This window comes from Hermetia illucens, chromosome 5 (genome assembly GCF_905115235.1).
Source record: "Hermetia illucens chromosome 5, iHerIll2.2.curated.20191125, whole genome shotgun sequence".
Taxonomy (NCBI): Eukaryota; Metazoa; Arthropoda; class Insecta; order Diptera; family Stratiomyidae; genus Hermetia; species Hermetia illucens.
Window position 1 is genome coordinate 18996311 of NC_051853.1, and position 24378 is coordinate 19020688.

At 41.7% G+C, this 24378-nt stretch overlaps 1 protein-coding gene across 1 annotated transcript; it reads right to left on the reverse strand.

Moving 5' to 3' along the window:
• Positions 1–393: 393 nt before the first annotated feature.
• On the reverse strand, positions 394–10536 carry LOC119656977 (muscle-specific homeobox protein tinman-like). Its single transcript, XM_038063711.1, has 3 exons — positions 10248–10536; positions 968–1440; positions 394–881 (listed from the first exon to the last, which is right to left on the reverse strand). The coding sequence occupies exons 1-3, from the start codon at positions 10394–10396 to the stop codon at positions 394–396; spliced, it is 1110 nt and encodes a 369-aa protein (XP_037919639.1). The 5' UTR covers positions 10397–10536.
• Positions 10537–24378: the final 13842 nt, after the last annotated feature.

Below are 24378 nucleotides of genomic sequence, written 5' to 3' on the forward strand. Positions count from 1 at the left end.
GACGTTCTTAATGCAGTTACATTGTACATGTCTTGATCTTTATGGAATTCACTTCCGATTCTTCATATCAGCCGTTTCCAAATGCATCTTTGCGTTGCACATGCTTTTATCAAATTATACCTCTATCTGTCTAAGATAAATCAAGTTGATTTCGCAATTAATCGATCTGGAGGGAAAATAGGCAAATATTGACAGAAAGGATCTACGTCTGAAAATTGAACTTGGACAAGCATTCTAGCGTGCAGTTACCTAAATCATCTGAACATGAATAAAACTAATAAAAGATAAATTATCCAATTTTGGCATTTACGTATAATCGAACTGTGAACATTTGAGTACTTAAATTACATTACATTTATTTACAGACATTTTTTGAATCGGAACGCAGCGGTGCTACCAATACGCTCTATGCTCATAACTGTTGGGATAAAGAGCTCCATGAGGGTTTTGAAACTGATCATATTGAATGGGGTAGCCAGGATATGGAGGAGGTGGAGGTGGTGGTGGCAGGTGCATGCTATTGGAGTAAGCAGGTAATTCGGGGGTCGTTTCCAAAACCATTGGAATCCTACTAGTCTTCTTCAGTTCCGGTTTTGTCGGAGTTTTCGGCGTTGATTCCTTGCCATTTCCTTCAATTTGCATTCGTTTGGATTTGTAGCGTCGATTCTGAAACCAAATTTTCACCTGTGTCGGTGAAAGGTTGAGATTCTGGGCCATGAGTTCCCTTTCTGGTGCAGAAAGATAGCGTTGTTGACGAAATCTTCTTTCAAGTTCAAGTACTTGAGCTTGTGAAAATAAGACTCTGGGTTTTCGCTTCGACCGGACTTTTCCATTTTTCCTTAGTTCTGCTCGTGAAGAGGTCACTACGTGAGAGTTATCTTCTGCAACAAGAAAAAAGATATTTATCTTAGGAGAGATCCTCTTAAAATATGAGCACTAATTATTGAACAAAAGAAGGACAACCTACTTTGTAAGGACTCCTCCTTTCCTTCTGCAATTTGACAAATGCTCTCCAAATCTCTGACATGTTCGGATGTAGCCATTGTAGCTTGTTGGATAGTATGTCCTGACTGCAGTACAACTCGTTTTTCCTGGCATGGATTTGACTGGGGCTCTAGGCTGTCCACTTTGATGCTGACAGCAGTAGTAGAGGGAGCGGGTGATATGTAGGCAGATGAATCTCCTTTTGTTGTGAATTCACTTCCTGATGTGGATATACTGTTGTTGTTATCATTGAACGCTGGCTGATGTGTCGAGCATTGGTAATTTACGTTTTCTGGTAGAAACTGAGGAGGAGAGTATTGGTAGTTGGTGTGATGATGATGGTGGTAGCTGGGATAATCGTATGAGTAGGAATGTGTTTGGGGAACATATCCATGAGGTACTGATGGTAGTTGTTCTGTGTAACTATCATAGTCGCTGTATTGATTCGACTGAATGCTGGAAAAGGGGAGAACAATTGGAACTACTTTATTATTCATCATCAATAAAATTTGATGGTCTTAGATTACGTACTTCAGTGAAATTATGCCTCAAACAGTTACAAAACAGTTGGAAAAATCTGCGTTAAATACTCTTATTATAAAATTGATCACAGATGGTGAAGTGTATGTAAGCATGCAATACGACCCCGAATTTTTTGATTTCTTACTTCAAACAAAATTGAGGCCATCCTAATATTGAAGTGGTCAAAGCTATGATTCTGAAAATCTAACGCCACTACTGATGGTTTCTAGTTAATCAATGTAATATCAGTGTAATATCACCGCATCACCAACATAACCGCATTACAAAAGTGATGGTGATATTATTCCTGTGATAAGTGATGTATTCTAATGTGATATAACAAAACATCACCTAACATCATCGCGCTGCGTAGTACAAGTGGCGGCGGCAGTCGTCGAATGCCACGCCGATGCCGAGTATCATTTGTGAATTTATTGTGGCCTGTTCTTTTGGTTGACTTTGTGCTGGCTTCGGGGTGCCTTTTGGACTAGAAGATGATTTCGGGGAGTTGTGAATATGGATATGCAGATTTTCGACTTTAACTAATTGATTTGTATTGTTACCGCTTGGTAATGAATGTCGGCTAGTGATTGGTGTTTGTATGGCGTTGATATGCGTAATATTTCCTAATGCAAGTAGCCAAGGCGACTGTCGCGTGCGGATGCCGACTGTCTGTTTCGAATCTGCTCTCCAGGCTGTCTTTGGTGTGAATAGATAATTTCGATTTTGTGCAAGATAACTTCTAAATGAAATGATGCTCGTTCGCAAAAACATCTTATATGACATCCTTTGTTTTTTTGTTGACGGCTATTTAGCGATATGAATGTAATAAATGGTATCACATTCCGCACCCAGACAACGATTTCTGGGAAGAACAGAGGTGACGACTCAAAGACCTAAGTGCAGAATAATTCGCCTATGCCAATATTGGCGGTGAATTTTTCACACTCACCGCCTCTATCATTCCACAGTTTTGTTTTTTATTTTACACGGAAAATAATTAGCGACGTTGGTACAAGTAGGGGAGACTTTATTTTACTTTCATTTATTTATCTTATGTTTCATTTCTCTTTTCTTATCATTTTTTTTTTTGATAGTTTTCTGCCTTATTTTTTGACTTTTATTAGGCTCTAAGTTCTTTGCGAGTATCAACTCTGAATTGGTTCCTTTTTTGAAGAAGAAAAATATCTTCTATGAATTCACGCAACTGATTTGAGAATCCCTTTTTAAGGTTTTGTGTAAAACAAAACCTTATTAAAATCGGTTTACTGTCTGTTTGTCTGTCCGTCACATGCATTTTTCTCGGAGACTATTGCAACGATTGATACCAAATTCGGTGGGAAGGTGGGAACTGTGAACGCTCATACATGCAGCGAGTTACACCCTTTTACGTTGAATTTAAAGGAAGGTCCCCATACATGCAAAAAGGGGGTGTCAATTTTTTTTCACCAAACAGTCATGTGGGGTATCAAATGAAAGGTCTCGATTAACACTTTCCGAAGTCCATCTTAGATTTGACATTTTTTGGAGAGGTGGGAAGTGCGGGGTGTCGAAAGTGATTTTTTAACAGATTCATTCTCAGAAACTACCCAACCAAAAAATCTGAAAAAATCAGGAAGCTGCCACTATATGGTACCTAGGCGCCGAAATAACCTCTATAGGTATTGCAGATTTGTTCAATTGTTGACTTTAATTGATAGCAGTATATTAATAATAATAATCGTTGGCGCAACAATCCATATTGGATCAATCGGAAGTATTACCAACAAGTCAGCAGGATAAAGCCTTACACATCTCGATGTTCATCCTGCCGAGACGAAGAGCGAAATCTGATTTCCGCCAGAATGGGCATATTGGAGCGATGGGTTGAGTACTTTCATGAACTCCTGAACAACCAGAACATCGGCGAGCTGGAGGTGCCACCAACTGAAGACGGCGGATAAATACTGCCACCACCAAATATAGAAGAAACAGTCTGTGCAATTTATCGGCTTAAAAATCATAAGTCGCCAGGAGCCGATGGAATTACAGTTGAATTGGTTAAATATGGAGGCGACCAATTACACCAAGTGGTTCTTTAACTTGTGCTCAAGGTATGGGACAGCGAATTAATGCCTGATGACGGGCAAAGAGGCATTATCTGTCTCATACATAAAAAAGAAATTTCACGCAGTGCAGCAATTATAGAGGTATCACGTTGCTGAGTACCATCTATAAGGTATTCTCCGCTATCTTGCTAGGCCGAATAGCCCCATACGCCCAGAATATCATTGGCCCATACCAAAAAAACTGTTAGAATCTGGACAACAGTTGCACCATCTATTCATCGACTTTAAAGCCGCCTATGATAGCATAGCCAGGGTAAAATTGTACACGGCCATGAGAAAATTCGGTATACCGATGAAATTGATAAGACTGACTAGGCTGACCCTGATCAATGTGCTAATCCAGATAAAAGCAGCAGGACCACTCTAAGACCATTCGACATCAATAACGGTTTACGACTAAGGGATGCGCTATCATGCGTCCTCTTTAACCTAGCCCTGGAGAAAGTGATCCCAATTACTGGCCTATGCTGATGATATCGACACCATGAGAAGAACAACCCGAGACGTACAAACTGCCTTCATCGGGATCGAGCAAGCGGCTATTGGCGCGAGATCTTGGGCTGCACATCAATGAAGGCAAGACAAAGTATATGGTGGCAACGTCAGCACCAAAAACTAACCAACCAACAACATCAAACCGCACTGGTCAAACGGAAAGAAGAGAGATAGGAGACTACGACTTTGAGACCGATAATAATTTCTCCTATCTAGGGTCGAAAATCACAACCGATAACAACTACGATGATGAAATCCGCGCACGGTTGTTGCCAGCCAACAGAGCCTATTTCAGCTTGCAAAAAATATTTCGCTCGAAACGTCCCAGGGTCAAAGCTCTTACTGTACAAGATAATGATCTTGCCAGTCCTCATGTATTCCTCGGAGACTTGGGTTCTTAGCAAGAAAAATTACGAACTCTTGAGAGAAGAATCCTCCAAAGAATTTTTGGCCCCCTACATGAGGATGGACGTTTCCTTAGCCTACATAACGTTACGAATTCGGAATATTCCGTTAGACGGGGGAGGCGAGTACAATGGGCCAACACGGCCTGAGTGCTCTGAAGCTGTAGCTTCTCCCCCACCATACACACACACACACACACACACAGCCTACATAACGACGAAATCTATGAGTGATAACATGACCGTCAGGTTGTGGACAAAATCCGGGTCAATAGTTTACGGTGGGCGGGTCATTTAATCCGTATGGATGAGGATGATCCAGCCCGAAAAGTCTATAAAGACAATATCTATGGTAGAGAAAACAGACGAGGCAGACGCTGCCTGAGATGGAGCGACGCGTATGTCAGGACGCCAGACAGCTTTTTAGGGATATCGAGACGTCGGTGCAAAACCGGGTTGTGTGGAGTTATTAAGACAGGCCTAGACCGGATACCGGTTGTTGCGGCGTTGATTATGAAAAGTTGAAAAAAGGGTGATTACTTGCAATTTTCTTAACAACTATTTTAGTATTTTTTATTCAGCCTAAAAGAATGGAAGCGCATTGAACGTCAAAGTCCAGCCGAAGTGATTGATATTTTTATGTGAAAAAAGATGGAGGGATTGCACAGTACACAATAGGAAATTAAATTTAAAGTAAATTAAAAATAAAGTAATGTAAAATGTATCACGCCCTTTTTTGAAACTCCAATGTTTCTCACGATCTCAACTTTCTTCCAAACCAATTTCAGCTCCAGTCACATTGTGGCCGAGTTTGGGAAGTTCTACTGTATTCCTGTTCTAAGTTTCTCTTACCATTACCTAAGCCTCTTTAGTAGCTTTTTTAATTTATTAACTTTGCAAATTAAGAGAATTTTTTGAATTAGGAATTTTGTGCCTCAGACACTCCGTGCATCAGGCCACACAACATCATCCTGCCGAAGCCCGTGTGACGTATAGATTTGACCACACATGAGACTCTGATAATTTTTATGAACACAATGGTAGATATGACCATCACAGCTATTATAAATATCACGAACTTTTGAAATATGAGGACTATTTGCCACCACGACACGAGGAACAACTGACTGGCACTATGGTTATCACTAGGTAGTCGGACAAATTAAACAGACCTTTTTCCGCGAAGTCCTTCGACATAAGCTGAAGGTTCCATTAGTTGGCTGGGATATCCTAAAACTAATGCAAGACCGCAGCCAGAATCCATCCGATGATTTGGGCAGCTTCCATAAACCTGTGCATCAACTAGCGAAACCGTTAGAAAGTCCCTTGACGAAAATGATAGTAGAATTGCTGGTTTGGAGGTTGACACTTTCCCCGCTACTTTTCGGCTAGAACAGTTTGCGGGCTGCGCAAGTTAGTTCAGCAGGGTCAGAATTAGGAAGGTGTCTTTCACTGAGGCAGTCTACATCATCTTGTAGCTTTTCTGTTGAGGCTACGGAGGAGGTAAGCATGAAGTGCATCTCTGGAGGCCCGTAGTTCGAATACACGTTGAAACTTTTAAATTAATTTAGTGCTGATAGTTTTATAAAAAGCTTATTTCAGAAAAGATGACAAATTCAAAGTAAGAGTCGTTCACAAAAATTTAATTTTTTTAGAAATTTTAAGAATTTTTATTGAATAAACCTTTTTTTCTAGCACCATGGTATTGTCAAAAGAAACACGTCAGCAAATTCAGGATCTACGTCAAAAAGGGAACAACACCGCTTCCATTACTCGACAGTTTAGTGTTTCAAGAAGCGGAATACCACAAGTGCTTCAACTGGTGATAAAAAAAAAATAAAAATGCTAGTCAAAGGTAAAGTCAAAGTCGGAGCAAGGAATGCCACATCCTCAATCAGTCACCTGAATTTCAGAGGCAAGAAAAAAAGTCTACAGAATTACCAATAAAGGCTACATCAGAAACCGCCCGTGGGAAAAACATGCGCACGTGAGGCCAACGAAGCCGCTTCTAACCGAAAAGAAAAGTGAAGGTAGGAAAAGCTTTTGTAAGAGGTTAATCGAAAAGGCTTCACCCTAGACAATGTGAACTACCAGAAATAATGAGCTTTTTTTCCAAAGCCAAATCACAAAATACGGAGGGAGAACATTGAATCCAGAAACGATACAGCCAGGTGAATGACCCAAAACAAGGCCTTACAATTATGCTGATCGGAGGGATAAGTTTATTTGGAAAATCCGAGCTCATTATTGATGAAAACTGTTCGGTCAAAGGCGAGCACTACCGAAAGAAAATGTTGCCGATTTACGGGAAGTACCCCAACAACCGGCAGGAATATCAAAAGGAATATCTCCCATTCTTATGTAAGATGAACATTGCTGTCATACCGCGAAAGAATAGCGAAGGCAAAACAATACTTCCTAACGGTTTGGACGGATTGGCCAGGCAACTCGTTCGGCCTTAACCCCATCCAAAATTTATGAGCAATATTGAAGGAAATGAGATTGACTTTCTTGTAAATAATAATAACAATGTTATATATACATTTCCAATTCCCAACCCAACCAGGTCCTGGAGTCTATGTTCCTATAAATCATCTGCCAATCCTTGGCGTGTGTGTCCCTTTATTTTCGAAAGACTCTTTTGAATCGGGTTCAGCATTCGAAAATATGGAGGCAGAAATAAGATCAACAAGGCGGAAGTACGTATAACTTCAACCACTTTTGGGCCTTTGTTGATTTTTGCTTTATCCATTATCATCAAAGCTTCCTGCCGAGATGAACCAAACTTTTCCACGAATCTCCTGATGAAGCAGCAGAATTTTCCGCCAATGCAGGTTTCATTCGTTAATATTTATGAAGGATATTTTCCTTGCTCGCATAGCGGAAATGAATGTCACATTTTTGTAATCGTTAATTATTATTTTATTCGCGTTATACTCGTTTGGCAGATCATGAATTTCACTCAACAGATCGATAACTTGTCTTGAAAAATTGTTAATTTGTCTTGAAACATCGTTATTTTCACTTCTTAAAATTTCATTTCAATTTGCTGAAGCGTTAATTTCATTTACAAGGGTGTTAACTTCATTTGTAAAAGCGTTAATTTCGTTCGTAAGATCGTTAGTTTGACTTGCAAATAGTATATATAACATTTCCACCTCAAGTTAAAGACATTTCTGTTGTTTTGGTTTTATTGAAAGTTGGCAAAACATAATTTTAAGCGAAAAATCATACAAAAGAGTCAAAATGGAACGCAAGAAGAGTTCTACGGAGGATGATATGGAACATTTATATACCTGGGTAAAATGAACAAAATTGCTCGGTCCATGGGGTTTTCGCGCAAAAATCAAAACGGGATTAAACAAATCAGGAAATTAAAAGTGTTGCCAATTCAAGACGTTTCAGGAATGATGGGGTCCTAAGTCCGCATCAACTTAATGCAGGACCGGTCCAAATGGGAAGCAACTTACTCCCTCTTTCCTTGTCCACGGACCTCTCGCTTAGGGCTTGCACCCAAACTTCTCAAAAAAGTGAAGCGATGGCGGCTTTACGGTTACGGTTATTCTATTCCTAAAACGAATATTTCAGCTCTGGCCAAGCTCTGGTCAATTAGGCGGATTTGCGCTCAATATAATTCGTAGCCATGTCGTGTTCTACGAATTATATAAAGGAGCATTCAACATCTGCGAGCCGCTACGGTCACGCTGCTCTCAGGGCAGAGGTGAAGCAGCGTCTGACGATTTGCCTCTGCCCTGGTAAGAAACCGTAAAGCCGCCATCGCTTCACTTTTTTTCAAGACGTTTTTGGCCAAGAAATACCACAGAAAGCGAATACTCCCTACTTGTTATACAATCATTGCATGTTCCTTTCGTTACTTCCACGCATATAAGAACCGCAATGAAAGAAGCTATGGTGTAAATATTTCTGCCAGAACCATCAGAGAGTGACTTTTGAAGAACAACCTCAGAGAATGTCAAAGACTGAAAAAACCAAAAGTTGCACATGGTAACCTGAAAAAATGACTAGCCTTCACCAGGAGCCTTATTTATCCCCTCTCCCCTCTTTCCTTTTGAAATTCATTGATTTGCAGTGACGAAGCAAAGTTCAACTTATACGGTCCTGATAGCCGAACTTATGTGCGACGTCCTCTCAATAAAAAGTTGAATCCTAGGTACACCAGGAAGTTGGTGAAATTTTATGGTGCTAGTATTATGATGTGGAGGTACTTCAGCAAACATGTAGCCGGGCTCATTGTCAAGGTCAAGGGGAAACTTAAAGCTTTAGCCTACCGGAATATATGGAAAATCTGCCGTTGTCAGTTTATTCGAAGGCAACTTTCCAGGAAGACAACGCGCTATATCATAAGCCGCAATTTGTATAGCAGGGGTTCAAAGATGAGGCCATTTTAACCCCAGACTGGCCTGCATAAATCCCGGATTTAAATTTAACAGAAAATTTGTGGTCAATAATTAAGCGGGGAGTTATGACACTGAAATTAACCACTGTGCAACAATTTCGGGCCGTCATCGAGTAGGGGTGAAAGCAGATCCCGGAGAATGTATGCGAAAAACTTGTGGTCTCTATATAACGACGATGTTTTGTGGTAATTTCACAAAAGGATATCCAACCAAATATAAAGTAAGTAAAGAACTTACATTTTCTTTTATTTCCAGAATTTTTTAAAATTTATTAAATATTTTTATCTTTTTCTTTCAGGTGCTTTGATAGCTTGATGCAACTTTTTCTACCTTTAATTTTGAAAAGAATATTTCCAAACGTATATTCCCTGAATTAAAAGCGATTTTATTTTCCAAAATGTAATTAGTATTTCAATAAAAACATGTGGAAATTTTCAATAAAATCAATAAATATTTGCTATATGTATTTATTTTCTTTTAACGGATTTAGGCGCACGTACCAGGGTGTACTAATTTGCGTCTTACCCCTGTAGTCCTCTTTCATACAGTTTTTTTTTTTGTAAATTATTAAAAAAATTGATCCTGTAATTTGGAAAAATGTTAATTTTATCCGGAATGTCCTTATTTTGGTTTGCAAAAAAGTTAACTTCATTTCAAAAATCCTGAATTTGGTTTGGAAAACCGTGAATTTGGTGTGAAAAGTCCTTAATTCGATCTAAAAGAATTGTTGATTTCATCTTTCATGACATTAACTAGAGGTGGAAATTCAACACGTGAAATTATATTCTAGAATAAAAAAATGTGAATGGCGTGCGATATGATGAATTTGACAAAACTGTTACAATCTGCAGCAGAAGTAAGTCATTTCCATTAAGATGTTGATTACGCATATTTAACTTATAATTAAAATTGGATGACAACCACATAAAATTAAATATTCAGCTTCATTCTATTGGGAACATTGTGAAAAAATGAAATTCTAGATCTGAAAGATTTCAATGAATTCAAAATTTTCTCTGTACCAAACATCTCAATCCGACTACGTAACAAATTCGTTATATCTTCCGGCCTAGCTATTCTATTGTTAACATATTCAAAGGATTTCAGGCTCGTCTATCTCAGCAGGACATGGTGCCGCACAGAAAGTATTCTCAGCAAAACGATTCTGCTGCAGAACATATGTTTGAAATCAATGAGGTTCACATATGTTTCCCTGACCCGACTTCATTCAAAATCTCGACAGCAAAATTCGAAATGCATCATCTAAACTTGGAGTAATTCCTTCGTACAGAAAAGTATCTAAAATGCGTACTCACTTTTCCATGTGACATCCCAAGTACGGTTCACCTTGATCCACTAAATTCAAAATATCCTTGACCGAGAACGGGGTTGCGTTGCATGAATCTGCTCCCGACGCGGACCCGCTACCTGGACTGCCCACGTCGTAATATCCCGGTTGCAGCATCTTACGTTACCGCACTCCAGTTATAAGACCGCGAAGCAATTTGCCAAACTCAAAGCAATCAACAAAAAATATTCACTGTCAATTGTTGTTAATTAGTTGAATTCAATTTAAAGGATCGTTCCGCGGCACTTGAGGCTTAAATCGGCTACACGCCTAATTAGTCGACGGCAAATGACGAACTAATCCCTAACTTTCGATTTCGAAGCGAGCCACAGTGCGCGGGTGGAAAATTAAAGATTTTCCATACTCACTTGTCCCGTACACTTCTCCCAGTGAAACACTTTGGGAAGATGGAACAGCATTGTTTGGCCACGCCTAATAAAATGGCGACTGCTCTCAGCCAATAAGAAATCGATTGAATGTATGAACGCCATAGGAGCGTGTGTTTCATTGCCATTTCATTGGGATCATCATGTGAATGTCACTTTTTCAAGGAAATATAATTAGTTTTCCTGAGATAAACAGAATTCTTATAAGTTAAGATGTATTGTTAGTGGACAAAATTTGATAGAAGATTCATTGACATTTTTCACAGTTGGGCGAACGCTTCACTATATGAAAATGCCTGTACCGCATAAGGAAAACTATTGACACATTTTTGAAATCTACTTGGAGGTGCTGTATAATATGTAAATTTAATTGCGAGGACGAAAGGAATTAGTAGAAAATAATTGACTGAAAAAAAAAGAGAAAGGCGAATTGGTCGTTCTTTTGTGCGCTTAGAGTAATTGTCTCGTCAAAAGTGAAGCTACTTAAAATTTGAAAATTTACTTGGTTGCAACCCTTTGCCTATAATGCACTTGATAAAAGCAGGATTTTTCACATCAAATCTTATTTTTCCACCGCCTCCCAGCCTCATTTCACCTTTTGACGTGACTTTAAATTTTCACAAAAGTGAGCTTAGACCAAAACAGACAAAAGGAAAATCTGTTTAAAACAATGTTTGACTCTTCAAAACACTTTCCTCTTCGAATTCACCCTGTTTTTAGATACATTTACGAGGCCGTAGGGAATGCATTTTCGACATATTGGCAACAATACCGGATAGCCTAACCCCTCTTCTTCAAAATGAGACCAATTCAATGTTCGAATGTTGGAAACTTTTCAGAATGTTGGAAACTCTTGGTTGCCCACTACACGCTTGAAACCAAAAGAAGTCCCAATAGTCGCATCACATTTTTTGACCCTGCCCCAAAAAATCTAAAACCACAATGTCAGCTGAAAAATGCATAGGATCCGTGTTCTGGACCATAAAGCCATAATTCGGATTGAATAGCTTGCTCAGGGTTTGTCCATCAACACGGCAAGATATCATGAGATTATAATGTCCGCGTCTGTGCGACAGATGCAGTCATTTCTTCACATTTTTTAGAGACAACCAAAAAGGGAATGCATCCGCTAAAATCAAATATATTCTCCTCTTTTTTTCAATTTTTAACACCACTTAAAGGGTCAAAAAACTTGACCAGTTCATATACTATATTTCGGAATGAAGACCTAACGGATGGTCTAGTTGGGGTGAGTGAGGATGCATTTTTATTGCAAAGACTAGCGGAACCGGAGCTCCCTCGACGATTAACTACCTTGCCGTGGTGAGGGAGCTCAGTAAGGAAGCTCCTGCAGAAAGCGAGAGGTGACACCTTAAGCAAAGCGGTAATCAAAACCCCAAGCCAAGGTATAACTACCATGACGAGGGCTGAATGGTCACAGGGGTTAAGATGAGGCCGTAAACGGTGAACTCTGGGTAGTAGGCGAGCCCCAGTTTCAGCTAGCCTTGTCTCGGCAAAAAGAGGCCCTGCTGATATCGGCCTGATAAAACTGAGGCCATGGCAGCCAATTATAAGAAAACAAAAAAAAACGATAAAATCCCGATAGTGACGATCCAACCCCGAGTAAAGAGGCAAAGCTAAGTTCATCGATGGAGAACCTGAGTCTAGACTTAGATTCTCCATTTGCTCAGGTGGGAACCAATCTAATTGGGACTCAGTGCTTAACGGACGAGTTGAAGCAGGCTCCTTCTGTCAGCATTCCTGACCCTAGGCTCCAATCGGCGCCACCTGTTGAGGCTAAAGTCTTGCCCATGGGTAAGCACTTGTCCACGGACAGCAAACAGCCTTCAGGCAAACTGCCTTCGGGTAAACCGCCCCCGGGCAAACCACCTCCGGGCAAAGCACAACCCAAGGGCTGTGCCAAGGTTGAGGAGAAAGGATCGTTCGGAGCACCTGCAGCTAAGGGGAAACCGAAGCGGCAGTGGTCCTCGGACGATCCCAACTCTTCGACACAAAAGGCAGCAAAAGGGGCTCGGCGGACAAGTGCTAGGTCTTCATTTGCAGCCAAGGCTATCGAAGCCGATGGATGGGTCTTGTATGACGACTCTAATTCATCTGGTTACGATACTGAGCAGTGCGAACAGCTTAAGAGGAAACTGCTCCTAGCTGGAAGGATTGAATCCTCACAAGCCATTAAGCTTTGCTTTGAGTCGGTAGGTGTATACCATAAATTTTTACGGCTAAACTATGCCGACGAAGACACGAACGAGTGGCTCAGGCAGTACTGCTTCACCCTGTGGGAGGGTGGGCGACTAACAATGAAAATGGTCCCTGAGCTGCAATCGTTAAAAAAGTGCTTCCTCTGGCTTCCAGAAGAAGAGCGTAATGTTACATAGCACAACTTGTTGTGCAGAATAACTTCAACACTTCCACCTGGATGCTGCCAGCCAGCAAGACAGGAGAGAGAGCCGATAGGCCCGTAACTTTTCTCACTATCGGCGTTCCCGAACCTGATGTTAAGAAGGTTCGGGAATAATCGGGCTGCCAGCTCTACTACGGGCTAGGCACCGTCGCGTTACAAGTGTCGGCTCCTAAAGCCATTGAAGGGGACGTACAGCCCTCGGCATCTTCATCTGAAACGTAGATGAGGTGTCACATTTCCCAAATAAATTTGCAGCATTGTAGAGCGGGACCGCACTTATCAGTGGTCGGATAAATTGCTGCAACACATTTATATAGCTCATACAAGAACCTTGGGTTGTTGGTAGGGTACTCAGGGGCATAAACTTCCAACATGCTGACCTGTTGTATGCCAATGGAAGTGATCGACCCCGCTCCTTCATGGTAATCTCAAAAGACTTTCAGGCTAATTTGGTTAACAACCCATGTAACGGTGATACCACATCGGTCGAACTAACCATAAAAAGTCAACAGGGAGATGAAGAGATACTATGGGGCTCTACATATTTCTCCTATGACGTAGAAGAAGTTCCCAGTGGAACATTCATCAGAGCTATCCAATATGCCAAAAGTCAAGACGTGGGGGTAAGAGCAGGATGTGATGGTGACGCTCACCACATATGCTGGGGAAGTTCCAAAGTCAATGCAAGAGGATCGAGACTACGGGAGTATCTAGTAGGAACCGATTCGTAGATCCTTAATTTGGGTAATAAACCCACTTTCTGCAATGTGGTCAGGCGAGAGGTTATCGACATCACGGTGGCATCCCCGGAGATAGTGGCTCTGCCCGGAGAGTGGAGAGTATCAAACGATATCACACTCTCGGATCATAGACGCATTGATTTCGTAATGGGCATGGATCCATTTCTGGACGATTGGACGACTTATAAAATAGAACTAAACGCCCAACTCACAATCCCTGGGAAGCGCATAAAATCCATTGCTGGTATTCAGAAGACAACCTAGATGATCATTACAAGCATGAGAGAAGCTATCGAAGAAGGGTGTCTACTCAAGATGCCAAAGAAAAGTAAACCACCATGGTAGCACTCGGATTTGGCAAAACAGACGAGAACGACAAGGATGCTTCTCTATCGCGCTCTGAAACGTAATTCAGTCGCTGGCCGGAATCGCTATAAAGAGGCACAGAAGGCTCCAAAGAAGAGCATAAGATCGGCTAAACAATCATCACGCTTTTGCGAAGAGACCAACTCTCTTGAGGCAACCTCAAAGCTGGAGCGGTTTCTGGTTAAAGAACGCAGCCAGAAGCTGGGTTATTACGTTTACAGAACAGGCGGTACACAGAAAGCAATGAAGGAGTGGCAAACCATTTGCTTGAAGTGCACTTCCCAGGTAGATCCAAAATGGAATCTCAGGGCCGACAGGTGCATACAGCCCTTAACCGAGAGAATGGAATCTAGCGACATGGCGCTTTCCTGCGCGTCGCTGTCCACCTTGAGCCCTAGAAGTTATATGGCTAAATCGTCCAGCTTCTGCTCTTCACTTGCCAGCAGGTCTACTTCCCTAGGTGATCCAGTCCTTTCCGCCTCTATGGTTTTCGAGACTTCTTCCGGGACCTCAGTGTGCTTTTCACCCGGTGTCTCCTCCGAGGTGTCGTCTTTCCTCGGCTTTTGCCTGTGCACGTGCACAGGTATGTTGTCTAATCGATAGTTGATATGGCAACTCCGACTTTTGATCATCGACCCCGATCGAAGTCTACACTTGCCTCCACCTTGTTTCTGAAGACTCCCCATAATCGCGTATGGAGATCCTCATTCTGAGCGAATAGGAGGCCAATGAGATCTTCTGTCTCTATTGTTGCGGCTTTCGGGAGAAAAAAATCATCATGTGTGCGCCTAGTATATCATCCCCGGCACATGTTGACAGTTCTGCTCCTTCCCAGCCTAGCAATTTAAGAACTATGGTCTTAAGCCAGTGTCTTCCGTCGCGCAGTCTACCAGTATATGACCTGGTGGGAAGCGTATCCCGGTGAACTCAAATTTCGGAGTCCATCCCTTGCACATCTGCCTGACAATAGGGTATTCGATGCCTCCTTCCTGCTCCACATGAGTGAGTATTTGCTCGGGAAACATTTTCGGCAGTATAACCAGTGGAATGCCCTTGATCGCACTAGGATAGCTAATGGCGGGCTTCCTGATTCCTGCCTTCATCCCTGACTTGCCCAGGTTTTCTCCTCCCTTGGGTTCAGGTTTGGATTTTTTCGCTACCCGTTTTCTTGGCTCCGATAAAGATGACTTCGGTCTATCCTGAGACTTCTTAAGGGCCTCTTCTGCGTTCAGGCCTTCCTGCAGGTAGCGCAGGTGCCATTTAACACCTGCGCCACTGACACCTGTTTCCTTCCTCACGTCTGATATATTTATCTCAGACGTGCTTTTGCATGTCCTTGCTTTTCGAGCAGTAGTATTTGTTGGTTGTTGTCCTCGTAGTATACCAATGTTGACCTTGGATCCACTGCTTGACGTCCCAACTTCTCCCTTGGGTGTAATCACCTGGCTCTCAGTATTTCGGAAATGTGCCTCCGCCTGATTAACCAGTTTGTGTGCCGTACGGCGTCCCGCTTTATTGGTTGTAATTTTTTTTTTACTTTTATTATTGGTACTCATTTGATTCCCATGAATATGGGAGTTAAGAGGTCCGCCGTGTCATAGCCCCCCGTAGCAAGGTAAGGTCTAACTTACTCACTGAGGAGATGAAAACTCCTTAAAAAATATGGTCTTCAAAGTGTGTTTAATTCCCTAAAATGAGCCATTTTCGTATTATTTATACATCTATTAATAGGACAATCATCTTCGCGATATGCAAGGGGAGTTACAGAAAGAGACAGCGTCCTTGCTCCTCCATTCCCTCCCGCAACCGCGCCGTTGAGGGGTGCCGTAACTTTTTAAAGAGCAGTGATCGCTACAGGCCTTTAGCAGGAGTGCAAAAAGGATTTTTTTTCTTCCAGTTACATGTTCTCTTTACCCCCTGACGTTGCCAAACCCAACTATACCATGACGATATCAAAGCACTCCCCATTTGCAACGACATAACTTACTAAGGGGGACGGGGTGAATGTCGCCATTCGAAAACGGGTTCTGAGAGAGAATCTCCAGCTTCTACTTTCAAACCCTCCTTTTAGTTTGCGGGGATAAAGTTCAAAATGAAACCCCACCGTTTTGATGTGAAAATAGCCCCACTTGTGGTGAACCATAATTTTTGAAGGGGCGACCGCCACAATTCTTTGATGACATTAGAAAGGGAGGAGCTTCCTCTTCCTTTTATATATCTTATCTCCCTCAACAAGGTAGGGCTGAAAATTTAAAGTGTACCATGATGTTATCACAATACCCCTCCCTTTAAAGGGCCACCACTTTTTTGAAAATGGGGACCTCCACCTTTCTCCCCATAAACTCTCCGCCTCGTCCGGCATGGGGTTGAAGATTCAACCCTTACCGAATACATGCTTTTAATTGGATTTCCATAAAATTATCTGTCATCGCTTTTCCAAAATTTAATTTTTTCTATTTATCATCGATTCATTTTCGTTGGCCTATTAAATTTCAACACGAAGCATTACCGTTTTGCATCATTAAATGCTGAACATTTGTTACAAATTGTTGATTTGACGTATTGGAAACCTTCACAGTAAAATAGTAAAATGCCCAACCAACCCCTGAAATATTTCACTAACATTTCTTTCAACACTGACATTAGCCGCTTGCGTCTTTTACGATCACATCTCCGAGGTGGGTAAACCTTTCAATGATGGAAAATTTGTCGTCCCTATAAATTTCATTTGACCAGAAAACAACCTTTAACATGTCACATGTTAATATTACAATTTCAGATGTAAAGAAGGAAACAGACACCAACTAGAGCCGCCTCACTTACAGAGGCGCCACCACCATAGGTGGTATGTCATATGTTTGTTTGGATGAATTAAAGGAAAACACATGGAAATTGAGTTTGAATTTGTCTAATGGAAGATGACCGACGATTTTTGGTGGAAATCAGATATTAGCTAAAAATGATTCAATGCAGAATTCATTAGAGACTGCCGATCATGTATGTATCATAGTTCCCGGAATTAGAATTACACACGTTTATTTTTATGGGGGATGGAAATTTCCAAAATATAACTATGCATTCTTCATGTCCAGTCTGCTTTTGATCAATGTAATTACGTATATGATACAAAGACAGCGCACATTGTTATAATGGATATTTGACATTACTTCAAGAAGTCATTCAAAATTATTCCGAACCCAACATTTGACCACGTAATCAAAACAAAGACTTACAAGTGAACTTTCTTTTCCAGACACAACTATTACGACTTCAAGTAGTATCAACTCAGAGAACCTTATCAATTTTTTCCAATTGAGAAAGCCGAATTCGACTTACACCATTACGACGTTTGAGAGCGGCCCAGAAGAAAATTCCATGATGCCAATATCAGTGCACGATTCTTTTCCCAGCACCAATTTGTTTCTCATTCGAATGCAATATGTTTACACATATCTCACTTTTATTAACAAATTAATTTGACTCTAATTAGGGTTTCCACTTGAAATTCTAAATGTACCTCTGGACCTACACATGGTCTGTGCGTGTGTCAGTGGATGCTTGCTTGGCATTTTCAAATGCATCACAATCCAACCGGTCGATATGAAATACCAAACTGTCAACTTGATCGACAATTAAATTCAAATGGATTGTTTTTCAGCGTTTTTATATTCACTGCATTGATAAAGATACCACTGCAACTAGTACCGTCACTAGACTATCTAAAACAGTATCGAAAAAATCTACTGCGTCAACTAAAAAAGTCGTTGGGGAAAAGTAACAACATATAGTTGGTGAATTTTTCCGGGCCCTAATTTGTGAAAATGTGAAATTGCTCATATACTTTTACATCTGTTACATACAATATCCATTGCTTGCAATTATTTCAATGGTAATTAGGGACATCTTCACTGTGTGGAGTTGCCAAATTTTCCATTTTCCATTGTGCGGATAAGAGGACGCGCGATGCATGCGTAATCGGCGTATGTATGAGCACATAAGATAGGTGGGAGCAAACGCCCACCCGGATAAAAATAGGTTATGGGATGGATACCAAGAAATCAAACAAAATATGGAAGTCCAGAAAGGAAACTACAATAACGTTACCCCTCGGCAACCGAGAAAAGGAATACGGATAGTCCTCGGATCGACAGGAATTCTGGTGTAGAAGGCAACAAACTGGAACAATGTTTTTTACTGGTAGTAGGCATATATGAATTCTGTGAGTTCATCAAGGAGAGGTGTAATATTTACAGAAATGTCAAGGTTCTGATATGGGACATTAAGTTGTTCTATATTAAGGCAGTAGGGCAGTAGGCAGTAGGCGCCCAAACGTCAGGTCGTAAAGTGACGCGAGAAACGCAGGTGACATCTCCTTAACATAAGCCAGTCCTTGGTGGTTTGACGTGAGTACCTATCGTGTAGACTTAACCTTACTGCCCTCTTAAGACATACGGCACGGATGAACTTGAGGGGGGTTTCCAGCCAATTACAAAAAATTATAGTAATATACTATTATAAACTTTATTTGAACACATATCGATATGGAAGGTATTTCGGAGCCCAGGCACCATATAGTGGCAGCCTCCTAATTTTTTTCACATTTTTCCGTTGAGTAGTTTCTGAGAATGGCCTCCTTCAAGAAATGATCACTTTCAACCCCCCGCACTCCCCACCTTTCCATCAAATGTCAAAACTAAGACCAGCCTTGAAAAGTACTAACCGAGACCTTTAATTTGATATCCCACATAACTATATTTGATGAAAACAAATTTTACACCCCCCTTTTGCATGTATGGGGACCCCCCCCCCCCCCCCTTAAATTTAACATAAAAGAATGTAACTCACTCACAGTTCACAGTTCCCACCTTTCTACCAAATTTGATGTCAATCGCTACAACCATCTCCGAGGAAAATACGTGTGACGGACAGACAGACAGACAGACAGTAAACCGATTTTAATAAACCTTAACCTTAAACCTTAAAAAGTCTCTTCGAAAATTCCGGGGAAAGTTGGTGGTTTTTCTATTAAGGCCTCAACATTGACAAAAGCGTAAGAATCGGCAGTTGGTAAATCCGAGGAATGGGCAATGTCTTACGCTGACAGCCTTCGGAAAATCAAAGCTGACCCATAATTGACAGACTTGGGCGATAGTGTGAGTGATATCAGGCGTAAGCAGAAATGGGATCTGATATTGGCGCTAAACAGATGCACCGAGAAGACAGCGGGTAGTTTTCGCGACTAGGTAGAAAAGGTGAGCAAGCAGAAGTGAAAGCTGGAAACCAGGAATAACCGGTTGCAAGGACCTAGACGAGGGTACATCACGGGAGGATATTTGTGTTGCATTAAGATGACAATTCAATCTTAGCGGAATACAAGAGAGTGCAATAAAGAGGATGGAAAAGGCGTGTGTACCCCCCTATAGACCGTTAATATTAGATTATCGGTGGAATAAGCAGTTAAACTGATAGGCACAGTAAGAATAGGTTGGGGTGGGTGCTGACTTTTGAAGCAAGTATTTCTCAAGAAATGCTTCAGAAGCCTCGATTTCGGTCACTTTGCAGCAGCATGGACTAATCTGCACGATCAGTGGTAAAGGTGCAGAAAGTGTGGAGGAGAAAGCCATTCCATCAAAGACTGTACAGAAAATCTACGACGAATGTTTTGTAAAGGGAAAGAGGTGTGGCCACATTGCAGGTGGTAGCAGGCGTCCGGCATATATGACGGAGCTAAATCGTAGGGCTAAATCAGGTTGATACAAATCAACCTCAACCGTTGCGAGACAGCTTAAGACCTGCTTTCGTAAACCATTCGAGAGTCGGGTGTGGTCGTTGTGATAATTTACTAACTTTGTCGAAATTATGATATTGCTAAGTGGGTGAAAGACTCATCTGGAAACGTGGCAATACAGGCATGCGGAAGGCAAAGCATACAAAAAGCAAAGACGTCCCCGGAAGCCGTATTTGCAAGGAAAGAATTCAACGGCGTCCATATCTACAGCTATTAGTCCCCTTCTAGCGAAACATTAGCACAGCATGAGGGGATGCTAGGCAGCTTGGGACCAAATACTACTCGAAACCATTGCTAAGCTGGCCATCATACTAGGCAAGGTTGGATGCTTGTCCACCTTCTGAAGCAGAGGTTTGAGTTCTGTCGTCGATCTGACTTATTTTAGTACCTCGTTGGTGAGAGGGATGGTCTGCTGCATGAGTGAATACTACACCCACAGTGACCACTCGACATTAGAGACGGATAATGCGATATTTAAATGCGCAACAGAAGTGGGAGAACCAAGATAGCTCGGTGGTCCACTGGAGCTGGAAGAGAAAACATTCCTTGGGACTTTAGAAGGATGTCACGATGTAAAACAGCCCCGTCAGTACTCAACATCTTCCCTGCTTGCCGTAAAAGGCGTAAAAGGCAACCTGTAAATTTTTAACATTTATTGCTGCCGAAACGTCAATAGCGCCTCGGATAGGGGCTGACCTAACGCCGAAGACCTTTGGCTATGGAAAATGGGCTATGATTCGTTTCTGGAATGTGTACACGCTAATCGATGACGGTAGAATGCTCCCTTACTCCAACCCGAGCGGAATTTCAACGATATAAGCTGGAAATTTGGGACCAAGTTCAAGTAAGATGATGAGACTCTGTAGAGAACTCCTCTCCCTCTCGCCACACTAATGGCAATGTGCTTTTATACTCTGGAAAGTCTAGTGATAGTAGATGTGAATCCGGTGTGTCTTGACGATTTCTGACAGACCTCTGACTGCAAGATTAAGGAGTCTCACAATTGTACAGTGCTATGCACCAAAGGAGATTTTCAATATATTGGGGAAGGTTGCTTTCTACGAGCACTTAAACGAAGTTCAAGGGAGGCTTCTTAAAGATAACATTGTGATCATGGTGGGTGATCTGAATGCCAAGATGGGCTCTGGTAACACTTTACTTGGACATGAAATGGTGAAACACGAATTTTGTGACTTCGAACATAGAGGTTGCCATAAGGATAGTTGAGTTTCAACTGACCGACTTCATACGACCAATCAGATCGACCACTTCGCGATCAACAGTAGATTTAAGAGTTGTACCCTGAATGTGCATAAAAAGGGAAGCACTAACATTGGCCCCGAAAGGGATCACCATCTGATGGTCGCTTACGTTCACATGCGTGTTGCGTCCCCCACTTCTCCTAGAACTGTAAAGCGGTGACCCTCCAAGCTCAACATCAACCGCTTGTATGATCAAGCTGTCGCTCGACCGTGGGAGATATATCTTGCTGATCGGACTGCAGATATATATATATGTAAAAAACATTGGGCTGAGATCACATAATCGTGGAAGCGGATCGATTGCCGGAGGGGTTTGAAGGCTCTATTGAGGCGGGCGTAACTCTAATAGCGAGCGAAATCACGGGAAGTTCAGCTTAGGGTGCGTTGTGACAAAGGGAAATTTGCTATTTCACTGGTCAAAAATATGCCGTAGAACGCAATCAATTCAGAAATCTGACGTGCTCTAAGCATTAGGGGCATTCCGGAGAAACTAATAACTGTTACCAGCGCGATATATATGATGGCGCCAAATGTTGTATGCTCTCCCACCAGGTGATAAACTTTGGCCAAATGGCTCTGGATTTGGAAAGAATGACAAGTAGAGTTGAACTGAAGACAAATACCATCAAAACCAAAATTTTGCTGTTGGAATCATCGCCAGAACGTCTACAGGTGGAGAATGAATACTGCGAAATAGGCTTAAGAAGACTATACGGGAAAGTAAGTGAAATTACTACAGACAGCTGTGCTTAGAGGCAAATCCAAATCCGTGGATCGCCGCTTACAAGATGTATTAAACAATATTTGTGTTCAAAAATCACCCCAAGTGACAATCCCGCAACTCTCGAGCAAAATAATCGCAATTCATGTTACACAATAAAACGAAAGCAGACGTCATCCTACGGTTCATCAGGACATTTTCTCCGGACCGAGGAGGAACTACAAGAGATCTGTGGACGAAGTGAGGATAATTAGTCTCCGGGATTGGATGGGATTTCGTGCCAAGGTCTAGAGTGGACTTCTAAAATTAGGCTGGCATAAGCACATTTGAATCGTGCATGGTTGAAGGATTGTTTCCCACCCAGTGGGGAGGCAGAGGTCGGTTCCACTACCAAAGTCCCAAAAACCATCTGACGCATCTTTTTTATATCGTCCTATCTGTCTTTTAGACGTTATGGGAAAGATGATAGAGAGAGTGATATACAGCAGGGTGCTTGCATTCGTCGAGCTAACTTGTGGTTTATCGGAGGGGCAGAATAGGTTTTGGAGAGCCCTTTCTACAGCCGATGCAATAGATCGGGAGGCATCGGTTGTTGGTAAGTGCTCTGCGGTGATGACGCTGGCTTTCAGAAATGCTTTTAACTCGGCCAACTGGGGTTGGATTCAAGAAACCCTGGCGGAGCTGGGTGCCTTTGGTCATTTAACTCGGATAATCGAGAGTCACATCTCGGAAACACTTCTTTCATACGAGATGGCTGGCGGGCCAATGGAGGTGAAACCAATCATTTCGAATACGAATGATTAAGCGGAACCTGGCAGATGAAAAGACAAGACAATTATTAATCACTAAAAAAAACAATACTGCCAAAATTTGAGTTGGTAATGACGAGATTTTTTCAAAATTCATTATTAGACGCCTGGAGACAACGGTCGATGCCAAGTTGAGCTTCCAGGAGAAACGGGACGGGCGTGAGAAAACGCTGCAAAGGCTTCTGGATCTGGACAGGAGCACTAGACAACACAATGAACTGGGGCAGGGTGATTTCGGCATAACGGCCAATCGCGCTGAGAGTGGGCAACACATATAGGGCAGTGCCAGGTGAAGCAGTATGTGGCATCACGAGAATAATTCCCTCCTTAGCAAATGAGACACACTGTCTCCACCAGAGATGGAGGACTTAAGAGGAGGATGTGCAGGACACAGGCAGCAACGGTGGGATAATTCCAGAAAAGGCGTTGGTTCTATACACTAATTCCTTATATTGAGAGATGGGAGACGGAGAAAGTGAATTACAACACGGTGGATATTGAAAGTAGTAGAATCGCTTCGGATGGAACTAGTCTTCAGACTGTCCCGAATTGGAGCACGGCAAGCGCAACACGATTCGCGCGATTCACGAAAAGCTGCAGGAACTCTATCGAACCCGGAAGTCACCGCGGATGCGTGACTTAATGGTTCTTGTGTAACTTAGAGCCCTCCCCGCAAAGTAGTACTTCACAGTGGTCCTATGGGGAAATTGGCGGAAAAGTTGGGGTGGTTTTAAAAGTAAAAATCCCACAAACTACTGCCCCCTGGCCCAGCACGTCTTTTTAAGATTTTTATCTCCATACATCAAAATGTGAAACTGCTCAAATACTTTTGAATTTATTGCGTACAATATCCAAACCCTTCCAGTTATTTCAATACTTATTAAGGACATTTTACCTTTAATTTTAGATAAAAATTATTAAACATAGTTTTCTTTTGTTGATTGAATATTATTATTAATTAATGAGCAGATCGCAACGAGAGATATTTTGGAGATTATTGATGATTTTTTTAAAAAAATTCGTTTAGAATTCAATTGAACTGTCTTCAATAAACGTCCTATTTTTAAATCTTGAACTCATGAAGTAAAATTCTGAAGATTTTCACTCTTCCTGACTCCTTTCCCTGACAGGAAAGTACTTGACTCGGATGTTCTCGTACATATGTTTGTCATAATTACAACAAAAACTAGGCGCACGACTATGTATCTATCTCCACAGATTTCTACTGTCCAATCTCAATTACGTAACCCAATTTTGCATGTGAAATCTCTTCGAAAAGGGAATGCATGTTAACCACAATATGCGTCTGTTGTCTAGACGCCGACACACCATGTCCGCTGAGTTTCCTTTCCTCATTCCTCATTTCTATAGTTCAGGCCTTTCGGTAGAGCAGTGGACCTTTAACTCCGACTTTACTTCGCAAACAAATAGCAAAAACAGTGAAACCCAATCCTCTTTTAAATTTAGGCTTGTATAGATGACAGTTAGCGGGGGTGAAATTGATCGGAGTCAATGTTCATGAGGCGTTTTATTTGGTCGAAACAATTTATGGATTTGGTGAGAAGCATTGGAGGCTTCAGAACTGGCCTCGAAGTTGATTGATAG